The following is a 15,201-nucleotide window of genomic DNA, read 5'->3' as shown; positions in this document are numbered from 1 at the left end:
CAAGATCTCTTTCTTGAGTGGTAACAGCTAAATTAGACCCCATCATTTTGTATGTATAGTTGGGATTATGTTTCCCAAGGTGCATTGCTTTGCACTTATCAACACTGAATTTCATCTGCCATTTTATTTAGTGTTGTGAGATCCCTTTATAAATGTTTGCAGTCAGCTTTGGACTTAACTAGCTTGAGTAGTTATGGGGGATGCTGTCTGCTTGAGGACCTTTTCAGCAGAAATATTACCATTCCTCTTGGGTTTAATAAAAGCTAGTCAAGCATTTGTAAATTCTAATGAAGCTCACTAATATATTTGGTATGTATCTGTACTAATTTCTGCTGACTTCCTTTCTAGGGTCCTCGTGGTCCTCAAGGGATTGATGGGGAACCTGGTATCCCTGGACAGCCTGGTGATCCTGGACCCCCAGGACATCCAACTCACTCAGGACCAGATGGGAGGAATGCAGTAAGTTTTATAGATGCATAAGTATGGGACCCAGGTGGATGATGGACTGGATCTAGCAATGTGTCAAATGCCCCCAGTTCCCATTCACCACAGGATCTGACTTTCAGAGACACAAAACCAGCCATAGAAAGATAGCTTAGGGTTGGGATGTTGTGGATATGATTCCTATCCAGTCATTAATCTCTGCCACCCATTCTGATTAAAATGAATGATTTGCTCTTTGATACCTGGGGCCATGGGTGAAGAAGCATAGGGATTGTGGTGCCAGCCAATGGTAAGTGATCAAGTTTGCAGAGTGTCAGTGTGGCTGTGTTTTGTACATGCAGTAAATCAGGATTTAAGTATTTACATATGCTGGTATTTATTTCAGCCTCTTCTAACTAAGTTTTCTAACCAGCTCAGGTTTAATTAGTGAATAGATACTTTTTATGAATAGTTAAGATGATTCTTGCTCTCAATTTCTGTTGCATCTCTGAGAGGATGGGGATGTTAACCTACTACTTTCGTGTGCTCATAGATAGTAGGCTTGGAAAAGACCATCAAGGTAATTTAATCCACTTCTCCTCTATACTAAATGGCTGGAGGAGGGGTGAGAGAATGAAATCTTTTCCCTTTAATTAAACTGATCCAAACTTTGGAAACAAACGGATCAAATAAGAAGCTAATGGGAAGGGTGGAAAGTATCTGTCGAAGATGCAAATGGTGGCAAAAAGAGGATTAGTGATTTGGAAGGGCTGACTTTGGAGGAAGGTCTGAAAGAATTCAGTATGTATATTTTAGCAGTTAAAAAAATCCCAATACAAAGTGCATTGGAGTCAATAGGAATCCGTCCATTCCAGTGGACTTTGGATCGGGCCCCAAGGGATTGAAGAGAAATAGTGTGATGGTTCCTGGAGGAATGAAGAGAAACGATGGGATGAAATTTAGCAAAGGGAAATTTAGGCTAAACAATGAGTCAATTTGTTATTAAGTTATTTAAAGTATGATGGAGCCAACTTCTTGGTTGCGCAGTGGATTCCCCTTCGCTGGAACTATTGAGACCTAAAGCTAGATGAAGCATTCAGGGATGTTCTATAGGGATAAATCCTGCACAGCATGGATGTGGATTAGATGATCTGCAAGACATTTCTTTACAAAGATTCTATGAAGTGTAGGATTGATTACGGGTTAATATGAAATAAAATTGTTCCTTTTCATATTTTGTAAATTACGTCATTTGTTGGTGTTCTAAAGATATATTTCTTGATTCCCCACTGCATTACTGGCTTTATAGCACTGTAACTCTATTGAAATCAAGGGAGTTACGCTGATGACGGATGTAAAACTGGAGTAATGTAGTGGTGAATCAAGCCCTGATAATGCTGGGCAGCACATTGGCTCTTTATGTTACTCTAAGGGCTGGTCCACACTACCCGCCCAATTCGGCGGGTAGAGATCGATCTTCTGGGATCGATTTATCGCGTCTCATCTGGACGCGATAGATCGATCCCAGAAGCGCTCCCCCGTCGACTGCGGAACTCCTGCTCGCCGAGAGGAGGAAGCGCTGTCGACGGGGGAGCCTGCCTGCGCCGCGTGGACCCGAAGTAAGTAAATTTAGTTCGATATAGGAAACGTCGACTTCAGCTACGCTATTCTCGTAGCTGAAGTTGCGTTTCCTATATCGATCCCCCGCCCCAGTGTGGACCTGCCCTAGGTGACCCTAAACCCAGCTGATCCAGCCCTCGGAGGATCTCCCCAGCATTGTGGTACAGAACTGGTGTAGTGGTTGCTAAACCACCCATCTTTTGTGGCAGCTGGCCTAGAAAGTGTGGTAGGAAGAGGCGTGGCCAGAGCTCCCCTGCTTCCAAGAGAATCCTGGCTTGCGTAATGGCCCCATGGCAGGAACAGGACAGGGCAGCCTTCAGGCACTGTGGTAGGGGACCAGTCAGAGGAGTGCAAAGGACAATGAGTACTCCTCAGTCACAACTGAGGAGCTGGCCCTAACTAAACAAAATAAAAAGGTTTTGGTTTTTCAACCATATCAACAAGCAAGTAGGCAAGAGAGGGATGCGTGTTTGTTGAAAACCCTCCCTGCTTTAATTAATTTGTTTTGTAGGCTGGCACAGGATCACAAGAACAGCAGATGCTCTTCAGCTTTGCTGACTAAGGGAAATACAGTCAAAGTTATTATTTAAGATGAAAGAAAAAATCAGCTAATTTTCCACTTAGCTTCATATATTTCTAAATGTTAGGGACATTTATGTAAAAACAAAATAAAAATGTGAGGCTCAGAAAATGCTGAAAAATGTCTGCAGACAAGATTAAGATGGGTATAACTTAAAAGTCAGGGAAAGAGAAATTTATCTCATTTCAAGGAAGATCTTTCCTTTAATAATAATAAAAAATCTTTTTTGGATTAAAGTGCAGTATGGTTTGAAAAGCAAGCATGCAAATTGTGAATTACCTAACTCAGCTGCTCTTTGAGGGCCTGATCCAACTTCTGTTTAAGTGAATGAAAGTTTTTCTTTTAATGACAAAAATAAGATTTTCCTCTTTAGCACTGCAGAGCCAGAATAAATAATGAAAAGTGAGTTGTGTAGTTTTCTGACTTTTGCATCATGAACACAATTGTCAGCTAAAATTGGGCTTCTCATTTTTACAGCCGTTTGCAGCTCAGATGGCAGGATTGGATGAGAAATCTGGAATCAGTAGTCAAATGGGATTCATGCCCGGTGCAGTGGTGAGAACACATTGAGTACCTCTGTGGTAGAACAGATCTGAAGTAGAATATGTATGCAAGAAATGAATGAATAGCAAAGACATCCACCCAAATGCCATATGCTCCCTTTATGTAAATGCACTTAACACTTTTCTTTTCAACCCAACATTTGATTCTCACCCGGGATCACAAGTGGTTTACTTGTTTGTTCCTATTGTTATATTAATATTATTTATTGGTTTGTTGCTGTTTCCTTCTCTTACCTGCTCCTTGTACTGGAAATGTAATATGGAACCCACTTGAAAACCAGGGGTTCTGTGTTTAAGACAGAACATGAAACTTGCATGATACCAGTTCTTTGTGACTCTGTCAAAATACAAATTCTGCTCTCCTGTAGTCTTCTTTGTGACTCTGTCAAAATACAAATTCTGCTCTCCTGTAGTATTCTCTCTTATTTCCCTAGTATTCCTAGAAGCCGGGTGAGAACTGCTTTCAAACAAAATTGTTATTGCTCTCAGAGTTGAGGTTTCAATTCAATAAGTTATTTTTCTTAAATTTCCCTCCTTTTTTAGGGAGGAAAATTTCATGAAATTCTGAAAAAATTTATTGTGAAACTCGACCCTTTAAAAACAGTTGTTAAGATTTCACAGACTACTGAGGCCCTCTCCCATACATTTAGTGTAGCAGGATAAGCACAATACAGCACTGGTCCCACAGTTCTACTCATTTGAATAATGAGGCAGAGATTTGAGTTTGAATTAATTAAACATGATATTTGGCTACATTGTACTTGACAAGTTTATTTTTAATTGTTACATTTTTGTTGTAGAGTGAGGCAGGCCTCAAAGCCTCACAGGACCTAAGGCCTCACCGCACATTCCAAGCTTGTAGCATAACTAGGAGGAGAGTTTCTCTCCTCCCACATTTAGTGACTCTACAGGGAAAAAGCAATCCAAGGTTTTCAACCCCTTCTGAATTACATGCCTCCCAATGTTCTGATTCTTCTTCGACTCCCTTCCTCTTCTTCCCTTCCCCTTTTGACTTCCTTCTGCACCTAACAGCCCAGTGTCTATTGAGTATCAGCTCATTATGCTTCCAGAGGCTTTGACCATAGAAGTGTTAGTTTGAAGGTCACCATCAGACATGCCCTTTTGCTTGGTTTACATGGTGAGATGATTTGATTTCATTTATTTGAAGATGGTTTAACAAGCCCTTGTGTTTTTAATAGGGTCCAGTGGGTCCAAGAGGTCCGCAGGGTCTACAAGGACAACAAGTAAGTGATTTGTTCCATGGTATTTAACACAGATGTACACAAAAGGAATAAGAACAGACAGAGTGCATGATATCTAAAGTGTTCATGTAGGCCCTGTTTCTGGAAAGTATCCTTCATCAAAGGTGTAAGTCCTTTGCTACTTAGGGATGTACTTAAGCATGTGGTTAAGTGCTTTCCTGATTTAAAGCCATAAAGATGTAGTGCACACACAGAAATTCCATCCTAAAAAAGTATTAACTGATCTTGTATTCTTATGTAATTCTATGAAACACAGTGGGCCAAATCTATCCCATTGACTTGGATGGAGTTACACCTGAGGTGTATTTGGCCTATAATTGTCTTTTTGTCAGATGCTTACTGTGATGATCCTTGCTAATTATATTGCTATTCAGAGATAGCATAATACCAGTAATGCATCTTTCTTAAAGTTTTCCCAAATTGTGTGCCTGTTTATAGAATGAGTAGCCTGCAATGTCTTAGCCTATCCCTAATTCTTACAAGGAATTAGGCAGGACAGTCCAAGCACTACATAATTAACACAAGTCACCACCAAGCACTACACCCAGAGAATTACAACATAACCTCTTTTATTTCATTGTCATTTTTTAGTCTTGTACCACAGGCATCTGGATACTCATGATCTTAGATGCATGTGCAATTTCTACTCAAGTCAGAATTTACTTCCTCGTTTTTAAACTGATTCCAGTTATCAATGAAATAGCTTTGTTTCAAATTTACTGGCCAAATACTGACACCCCTGTGAATTTTGAATAGTACCTTACTCCTTCAATAGTCCTACTGGTTTGTGGCTCTCTGTTATTGTTCTGTTGTGGTGAAGTGTGGTGAAAGGAGAAATCTGCTTAAAGTAAATACTGCATTCTTCAGAGTTACCTTCTGCACCGAAAGTCAGGAATCTTGGTACCCACATAAGTCCAGTGATGGTTTATCAGGCTTCAGAAGACAGTCATGTTAATCCAAAGAGATCAATTTGCTATCAGGTCCAGAAGAGGTCTTTTTACTCAACACATATTTTAATTATGGCACTCTAAAATAATAGAAAATGTTGGCTATTAACTTTCTCTGTCTTCAGTATCAGCACTGGGCTGGCTTCAAATGGGGTAAAGATGTGCTGAGCTGCAAAATGTGCAGGTGGCTCAGACTTTTCCAAAGTTTGAGGGGTATTAGGATCCAGAGTATTCATTTATTCCATTGTCATGACATGAGTTTGAATCTGGATCCAAACTGTCTCAAGAACAGTCATTATTCCCATCTGGGTTGCTAATTTTGCCTGTATAATTTTTACTATTTGTAATAGTTTTCCGGACCACTACCTTTGGTTCTAATCTACTCTATATTTATCCTTTTTTGGGTCAATTTTAGGGTGGTGTTGGCCCCACAGGCCCGCCAGGTGAAGCTGGGGATCCAGGACCAATGGTAAGGTCAAATATATGTGCATCTTCCCAATGTAAAATTGCAGACTGTAACAGTAGAGACTATTCTAAATTCTCACTATACCATAGGCTCCTCTCTTGCTGCATGCACCAAAGTGACCATGTGACAAGGGCTGCAGTCAGGACTGGTGGTGATATTTTTCTGCTGGTTCACTGAGTTTTAATTGCTTTGAATGGCAGTGATGGGAGTTGTGGTGGATCACAACCTCAACAGGAATCAGCAATGCAATGCTGTTGCAAAAAAAGCAAATGTATTAACAGAGGCATAGCATGCAAGTCACAGGAGGTGATACTACTGCTCTACTTGGCACTGGTCAGGCCTCATCTGGAGTACTGTGTCCGATTTTGGTCACCACTTTTATAGAGAGGATATAGAGAAACTAGAAAGGATCCAGAGGCAATGACAAAGATGGTCAAAGGGATGGAACGCAAACCATGTGAGCAAAGGCTGAAGGAACTGGGTATGTTTAGTTTGGAAAAGAGGAGATTAAGGGGGGCACATGATAGCGGTCTTCAACTACTGGAAAGGCTGCCATAAAAAAGATGGAGAAAAAATGTTCTCTCTTGCCACAGAGGGCAGGACAAGAGGCAATGGGTTCAAATTACAGCATAGCAGATTTAGGTTAAATTTCAGGAAAAACTTCCTAACTGTAAGAACAGTAGGACAATGAAACATACTACCTAGGGAAGTCATGGAAGCTCCTTCAGTGGAGGTTTTCAAAAAGAATCTGGATAGCCATCAGTCTTGGATGGTTTAGACCAGTGGTGGGAAACCTTGAGTCCCATCAAGGTAATCTGATTGCGGGCCGCGAGACATTTTGCTGACATTGACCGTCCAAAGGCACGGCCCCCTGCAGCTCCCAGTGGCCGCGGTTTGCCGTTCCTGGCCAATGGGAGCCACGGAAAGTGGCGGGTTGAGGGATGTGCTGGCCGCTGCTTCCCGCAGTTCTCATTGCCCACCACTGGTTTAGACACAACAAATCCTACATCTTGGCAGGGTGTCAGACTAGACGACCCTTGTGATCCCTTCTATCCCTATGATTCTAAAGATTAGCGCCTTTCATCCACTGATTTCAAAATACTTGGAGGTGAGTAAGCATTAGTATCCCTGCATGGCTGGTGGGGCGATTTAAGCAAACAAACACAGAAAGACTAGAATGATGGTCCCAAGGTCACACACCAGGTCATGGGCAGAATCAGAACTAGAGCCCAGACTTCAAGAACCCAGCTGTAATCACTAGCCCTCGCTGCCTGCCAAGAGAGAGGATATTGCTATTAGTTTCACTTGACTGCAATGTGTAAGGTCTCTGAAAGGCCCCTGCTCATGATCCTGACTAAGATTTTGGAATAACTAAAAAACACTTTTGCCCTCATAGAATTCATCCCACATTTTATTCAAAGCCTAGTGTCTCTTTCCTTGGGCATTATGGAATAGAATGGTTGAGAAGGGATAAGAATTATGATGGTGCTGAAAATTAAATCTTCACTATTGTATGTTGTCTTTATAAAATGACCTTTCAGAATGAAATATATTTATTTTCTAGGGGACTGTTTTGTGGATTAATTAATATATGATGTATTTAATTACTAGGGTCCAGTTGGTGCTCGGGGCCCCGAAGGACCTCCAGGCAAACCTGGTGAAGATGTACGATTTTGTTTTGTTTTGTACCTTGTTTTACTTTTAATAAAACATGTAGGCTTCTCATGTATAGTTGCTGGCCAGTGCAAGTGTGTGTTCTGATTATTTCTGTCCATTTCATTTTCACTGTAACCTTGCTACTCACCTCCAGTGTCATAGCTACTAACTTCCCGCCAAAGACGACAAGACTTCTGTCTTGTCAACAATATCCCTTTTTTACCTTGTGGGGCCAGTGGTGAGCTATGCAAAGCACTTACTCCCCCACAGGGCTAAATGAAGCATCTTCCTAATGTTCCTTGCCCTGCTAGCCCTCAGCTTGAGATGCCTTGTTTGAAATCAAGCCAGGATTCCCATGTAATAGTGAACATGAGCCACCCCTGAGCTCTCTCTTAAGAAAAGCTTTGGAGCACTATGGGCAGTTAGGGAGAAAAAAGGACCACAATAATGTTGATCTGGATCTATGACATTATGTATTGTTATTTTTAAACCATTTGATTTGTTCCTCAAGTTTTAACCTCATCTGAAAATTAAGGAATGAGATAACCGTTAGTTATAATTGTGATGTGTTAGAGCAGGGGTGGGCAAACTTTTTGGCTTGAGGGCCACATCAGGGAATAGAAATTGTATGGTGGGCATGAAGGCTCACAAAATTGGGGTTGGGATGCGGGACAGGGTGCAGGCTCTGGGGTGGGGCTGAGGATGAGGAGTTTGGGGTATAGGAGGGTTCTCTGGGCTGGGATTGAAGGCTTCAGAGGGCGGGAGGGGGATCAGGGCTGGGGCAGAGGTGCGGGAAGGGATGCAGGTTCTGGCTGGGGGTGCGGGCTCTGGGGTGGGGCTGGGGATGAGAGGTTTGGGGTGCAGGAGGGTGCTCTGGGCTGGGATCGAGAGGTTTGGAGAGTGGGAGGGGGATCGGGGCTGGGGCAGGGGGTTGGGGCGTGGGGAGAGGCTCAGGGGTGCAGGTGCCGAGCGGCGCTTACCTCAAATGGCTCCCGGAAGCAGTGGCATGTCCCTTCTCCAGCTCCTATGCGGAGGCGCGGCCAAGCAGCTCTGTTCGCTGCCCCATCTGCAGGCACCACCCCTGCAGCTCCCATTGGCGTGTGTAGGAGCCAGAGCGGGACCATGCTGGCTTCCGGGAGCCACGTGGTGCGGCCCCCGACCCTGCGCCCCGGCCAGAGCGCCAGAGCGGAGCTGAGCCACTGGTGCGGCTCGCGGGCCGGCTTCAAATGGCTGCGGGCCGTAGTTTGCCTACCCCTGTGTTAGAGTAACATATCTCTGCTTTGAGCAGGGGGTTGGACTAGATGACCTCCTGAGGTCTCTTCCAACCCTAATCTTCTATGATCCCTCTGTCACCAATTCGTAACCTCATACTACTAGGTGAAGGGTTTTCTGGTAGCGCACATGTATCCTGTGTTTGTAAAAGCATGACTGTTGCACCTTAAATTGAATTTTAACAAGTGGTAAAGAGTTAAAAGTAAAAGTCAGTTAAAGTTATGGAAATACATTATATTTTGTGAAGACATAATGAACTCCCTTAGTGGCAATTATACAGTACAAATAATTCAAGCAATAGGAATTTTAGGAAAGGATCAGCTCTTAATCCACTGAAGCCAATAGAGCCCAGACTCCTAAGAGGTCCATTAGTTTCCTTCATAATGTGTAATGTCATACCACCTATGTCTAGAATTTTCCTTTTCCTGAATCCTTTTAGCTTCTTTAAGTCTAGTGCCCTGGATGCTTTATAACTAATTCATGCAAATAAAGGGTTGCTTGGTTGGGGGCTATGGCTAACTGTAAACAATCCTCTTTAAAGTTCACTTACTCAATTCGAGTCAGATTTCTTTCGCCTTCAAATTGCACAGAAAATGCTTTCATCGAATTATGCTTAATTATTCAGACTTCTGCACAGAGACAAGGAAAGATACCAAGCTAAAGCCCAAACCACTGTAGGTTAATATTACCGCAGAAAATTTTTAGATCATGAAAAAAGTTAAATTATCATTATAAAAGGTTACATTTTTACTAATCCAATGCAAAACTATTCTGCAGCGCCATCTAGTGACATTGAAGTACACTTTAGACCCACTTTAAGCCCAATCCTCCAGAGTTTTCATAAGAATTTTGTTACATTAATTAATGTAGCAATCAAGTTTATTACTGTAGTCAGCACAATTAAACAGATATTATAGGGCACGAGTGTAGTTAATTTATGTTACTGGAGAGAAAACGGATGAAGATGATTTGTTGAATGAGGACATGAAGTTTGGACAGAGAGATAATATGGTAACTTATTTTTGACTTTTTTATATCTTCACTTTTTTTGTTTTTTAGGGTGAGTCTGGAAGATCAGGACAACCAGGCGAGACTGGATTCCCAGGATCTACAGTAAGACCATGATAACTTATAGTTTAGCAGACATACTGTTTGTGGCATTAATAAATATATTTTTTTTCTTTTTAGTAAAGGGGTGCAAAGTAGTGACAGTTACTATTTCAATACATTTGTAGTCAGTTTCCTAATGAACTAATACAATGCTATATTTTAGCAATGATTGTCTTGGGTTATCCCCAAGGGTTCTTTTACAGGCCCACAATGCCTCTAAAAGACTTCAAAGGAGACCAGATCTAAGATTGGGGTCAGTATACCTTCTTATAGACGTATGTTCTTATCTATAGTCACCATCTTAGAGAACTCTAAAACTAAATGTAAAAACTATAAATGTATAACAGCTGTGCCAGGATGCTTGTGCTAGAATGATGTCATGGATACAGAATATCATCCCATGCAGCCAATAACATTTTCATCTGCTGCCGTATGGCGAAATTCATCCTTGACAGCAATGAATTTACACCATTGATGAATATGATCCATCGAGCGTGAGTCACCATTTCCCAGCATCTTGTGTTGTCATTTACACCAATGTGGGGTAATGTGGTACCAGATCAGAATGATCACCACTTTGCACTGGTGTAAATAAGAACTCAAGGTGTAAGGTAAGGGCGAACTGGGTGCATAGTACACATATGTGGCTTATTAGCCATGTGTTTGCTTGCCAGTTTAAGAGCTACTCCTGTTTAAAGCTAGTTTATGTCTTTGTTCCCATATATAAAATCTGCTCCTAGGAGTGAATTCTCCTCCATGCTGCATTCATGTCCAATGGCAAGCAGTGGTGACAGGAAGAAAATCTGTATGTCATTTTCTACCTGAAAATTAAAAGTACTCAATATCATCCTGAACATTTGAGTTTGAGATGCTTCTTCAAATATGTAGTTTTGTCTGAGGGAATTTCTATTTGCAAAAGTCTTATCCAAGCTGGACACACATTTTAAAATAATTTGCACCATCTGTATGTCTTTGATAATTTTGAGGTAGTTTTGTTAGAATGCATTTAAGGTTACAAGCAGGTTTGGTCACATGGAGGAAGTTGCATGGTTTGTCCTACTCACATGGTTTTTCTTTCGGTTCTTTGACTGGCTGTGTGTACCAGAGAAGGCATTTTTACTCAGTTTCTCAGAGGAGATGTTGGATTTTTAGGTCACTCCCTACAAGACCTGTTTAAACAAAACACAAATGAAAAAAAAAAAGTCAGGAAAAACCCCTCAAACCTCTCAATTGTCTGTGTTTGTCACAGTTGAGCAGGCAACAGTCTAGAGCCTTTTATGTTCTTGTTCTCATATGTATTACTTAGTATTCATTTGATATCACTAACATGTACAAACTTACATTTTCAATGTGCACAATATACTTTACAAAACTGCTGGAGAAAGCTGGATTTCACAAGCACAAAATTGCTTGAAATAAAGTGACAATAGATTTATTGTGAAATTTCATGAAAGAATTATTGTCACTTTTGCCTCAGCACATGCAACAAGGTAGAATTCCTCCCCAGAACTCATATGAGCATTACAAACGTGGGCTCAGCTCACGCTGTGGCTTGTGCACTACTGGCTCAGTCCTGCATGGTGCTGAGCAGCTCCAGGAGGTGCAGAGCACTGCAGCTCACATTGGAGTTAATGGAAATATTTGGTGCTCAATGCCCCAGGAGACACTTTCCAGGATCACCCCCCATGTTTCCAAGGGCACATGGTTGGTGAATGAAAGGGCTTCTAAATATATAGTGCAAATGCTGCAGAAGGTAGTAGTTGGTGGTTCAGGTTATGCCTTGTGATGGGCTGTTCAACTCACTGCTGGATGGTGCTATTTCCTAGCAGTTCTGGGGATCAGTTCAGTCAGGCCGACGCTCCTTCCAGTCATTACACCTTGGCAGTTTTTCCTCTGTAGCCCCTCTCTTGCTCCCAGGAGCCACAGCTGTCCTCTTCATTACTCAGCCCTCTGGCCAGGTCACTATTCTGATTTCCCCTTCTGGGCGAGAGTGTATCAAGGTTCCTGCTCTCCAGCAGTCTCAGGCAGGCTTCTGCTTCACTGCCTCACAATGCCACTCCCACAGTGTCTGGCAGGAGATCCTGGGCCCACCCTCTACTCCAGGTTCTGGCTCAGGGACCCCTGTACACAGCAGCCAAGGTCCGTTCCCTGCACCTTGCTGCCTTTCCCTGAGCTGCTTCCATACCTCCTGGCCTTCCCCGCTCCTCTCGGTTTGCCAGTCTCTTCGCTCCCACCTCCCAGGCAGTAACTTTAGGCAACGTCTCTGTAGCCCCTCAAACACTCCTCGCGGTTCCCAGGGAGTGACTGCAGACTTCTCCCTGCTGCCCCCTCTGCTTTAAATTTCCTGTCTTTTTTGTAGAAGCCCCACTTGTCCCTCGTAGGTGAGCATCTCTGTAATTAGCTGCCTCCAGCCTAAAGCCCCTCAATTTGCAGCCTCGTTAGCTGATTGGGCCCACCAGGACTAATTCAGCTCTCGCAGGGCCAGTGTGGGGAGCACACCCCATCACACTCCTTCTCAGAGAAGCAGAAATATATGCTGCATAAAGCATCTTCTCAGCCCTCTCTAGAAATCCCACATTAAGCAGTAGGATTTCTGTAGCATATTTGGGCAAAATTAGGCTTCAGTCTTCACCTGATTCTTCTGTGCGCTAATGATTACATCAGTTACAGGTTTAAAACCTTTATTGTCCCAAATTAAAAGTACTATTTGCAGTTGTAGGAACAAACAAATTAGCCTTTGGTCATTAGTGCACATATATGTGGTAAGCAGACGTAAATATAAAATTCCTTAACTATCCATTAATGCTTTATAGTAAAGATGGTGCCAGACCAAAAGCACAAAGTAGAACACTTCCATACTTTAGGAATATTTGGATCTACATCCAAATCAAAATTTGACAGTTCAGGCTCATCACTTCTTGTACTGCATTCCCATATTCCAGGCATGACCTCTACATGACCCCACTGTAAGGATGAAATAGACACTGCTAATATGTACCCTCCAAAATACGCACAGAAGAGAAAATGTGTTTGGAGTGTGAGAACAACTTTGAGGGAGCACAGTCACTCCAAACCACATATTTATGCATATCTATATGTATGTGTATATCTATAGCCACATGACCTTAAATGATACTTCGTAATTTAAATTGCTCTTAGATTACATAGGAGATGGGGGAAGATTGAATCAATGCATTTATTTATACAGAGCACCAGCTATCATACATTTATAAGTGCTTTAACATAATTCTAAAATACACAATTCTTAATACTTGCAAACCCAGCTTAAAACAACCCTGACTGATGGAACACAATAGTGAACAAACTGGGCATTGCCCGGCTAAACCATAAGAAGGATAGGAGACACTCCATATGGATTTAATCAGGCCGCAACTTTATTATTAGATGTCTGGGACTATTCGGCAGATAAAAGTGTACAGTGCAGGCAACTCCATGTTCATTCAAATAACTACTCGGGGTTTCCACCAGCCCCCCTTCATTTTCCATCCGGGTCCCCCAGCCAACCCATGGCTTGGACCTTACCATCCACCCCCACTCATAGAAAGGTTAAGATGGGCTATAAGAAAGGGGGGTTGGCTCTCTGCCGTACCATAGGAGCCCCGACCCCCCTTCCATTCCTTTAACCAGCACTTCCTTTTAAAGTCCTTTACCAAGCCATTTATCCGGCAGTGGAGGCCTTCCCTATGGAGTACCCTCTCCTCCCTGCTCTCACCATCCTGCATCCACGTGGAGCCATGCTGCCTCGCATGCCTGAATCCTCTGCTTCTAACCCTAGGACTTGCACCTTGTAAAACCTTCTGCCCTTACATGCCCAGGGGATGAGTCAGCATCGCCAAGCTGACCCCCACCCACCTTTTTTTGCAGCAGTTTCTGACCTCCTTCCACCCCCACCCCTCATAAAGCACTGCTACCTTCCTGTGGCAAGCCTGGACAATGTCCTCCTGCCTCAGGTGTGGTGCAGTCAATCATATAGAAAAACATTTTTAAAATCCCTCTCTTTTGAAGATCACAACCACCTCTCAATCCACTCCAAATATCTGAGAAAATTTAATGGGCCTTGTAGTGTGCCCTGAAAGGGGAGAAGTGAATTCTAGTATTGAAGGGCCCCCATTGAGAACATCCTTCTAGCTGCCTGCTGTCTTTTCAAGCCTTGAAACTCCAGCTTGGGTAACTCTGTTGGCTCCAGTTGGGGGAGTATATCATGGGGAGAGAGGTGATCTCTCAAATAGGCAGGTCCCAGATGATTTAAGAGTTTTTTAAGTCAACGGCAACACCTTAAACTCTGCTTGAGACTAGGGGTATGTCTACACTACAGCTGGGAGTGGGACTCCCAGCCTGCGTAGCCAAACTTGCACCGGTTCAGCTTGAGCAGTGTGGATACCGTAATGCTGGCGAAGACTCAGGCTAGCCATCTGAGCTCAGATCCCAGGGATCATGTGGCCTTGAGAGCCCAAACTGCAATGTCCCCAGTAGTATTTTTAGTGCGCTAACTCAAGGCGAGCTAGTGCAAGTCTGTCTACCTGGTCTGGGAGGGTCGCTGCCAGCTGCAGTGTGGACATACCCTAAGAGGCTAATGCAGACTGAGGAGCACTGATGTTATGCTTCTGTCAAGCTGTTCCACTTAATGGATCATCTTTACTTTTTCATATAATTTTAGAGTGATTTATTTAAACTCTTGAATATAATTTCTCAAAGCCTATAATAAAAAGGTCAGTTAGGGGCATTGAGAGGTCAATCCAGATGTGCACTCAGCCTGAGAAAATGTGGTGAGCATTTGTACAGTAGGAAGCGTGGAAGGGTGTGAATTGAGAGCGGTAATCTGCTGTCAATATTTTAGCCAGGGACTTGGAAACTCTCCGATAGCATGTGATAAATCCAGTGTAGCAGGTGTGTGCGCTTGCAGAGAGGAGGGAGGGGAATACTGTATATGAATTTGTTTTCCTATTTGCACACAAATACCTTCTAATGACTATAACAATAGAAAGAAGCCTCACTGCTGGGCGTCTTTTGTTGGGTAAAAAGAGGGCTCATCCTGCCCAGTATGTACCTATATCAGTCATATATTTGACACTGATAACTCAAATCTTTGTTTACCGTCTCCTCTTAATACTAATAACAACCAGAACTCATTTGTTGTAGGTAAAGGACCATATTCTAATGTTCACATTTGAGATAGATTTTTCTTCCTGAATATGAATAATGATTCATGATGTTTATAATATTTTTTATAGTTTTTATTTTTTAATATGTCTAAATTATACCCTTTTTGATAAATTCTAGC

General features: G+C 42.6%; 1 protein-coding gene across 1 annotated transcript in view; it reads left to right on the top strand.

Moving 5' to 3' along the window:
• Nucleotides 1-15,201, top strand: part of COL5A2 (collagen type V alpha 2 chain) — a 173,457-nt gene that overhangs the window by 101,206 nt on the left and 57,050 nt on the right. The window contains exons 7-12 of the mRNA XM_065413206.1: nucleotides 349-459; nucleotides 3,101-3,178; nucleotides 4,386-4,430; nucleotides 5,811-5,864; nucleotides 7,473-7,526; nucleotides 9,849-9,902. Of these exons, the coding sequence (XP_065269278.1) occupies nucleotides 349-459; nucleotides 3,101-3,178; nucleotides 4,386-4,430; nucleotides 5,811-5,864; nucleotides 7,473-7,526; nucleotides 9,849-9,902 (396 nt within the window). The remainder of the gene's footprint in view (nucleotides 1-348; nucleotides 460-3,100; nucleotides 3,179-4,385; nucleotides 4,431-5,810; nucleotides 5,865-7,472; nucleotides 7,527-9,848; nucleotides 9,903-15,201) is intronic.

The sequence above is a fragment of the Emys orbicularis genome, chromosome 11, assembly GCF_028017835.1.
Source record: "Emys orbicularis isolate rEmyOrb1 chromosome 11, rEmyOrb1.hap1, whole genome shotgun sequence".
Classification (NCBI taxonomy): Eukaryota; Metazoa; Chordata; order Testudines; family Emydidae; genus Emys; species Emys orbicularis.
This window is presented reverse-complemented; position numbering and strand designations above follow the sequence as displayed.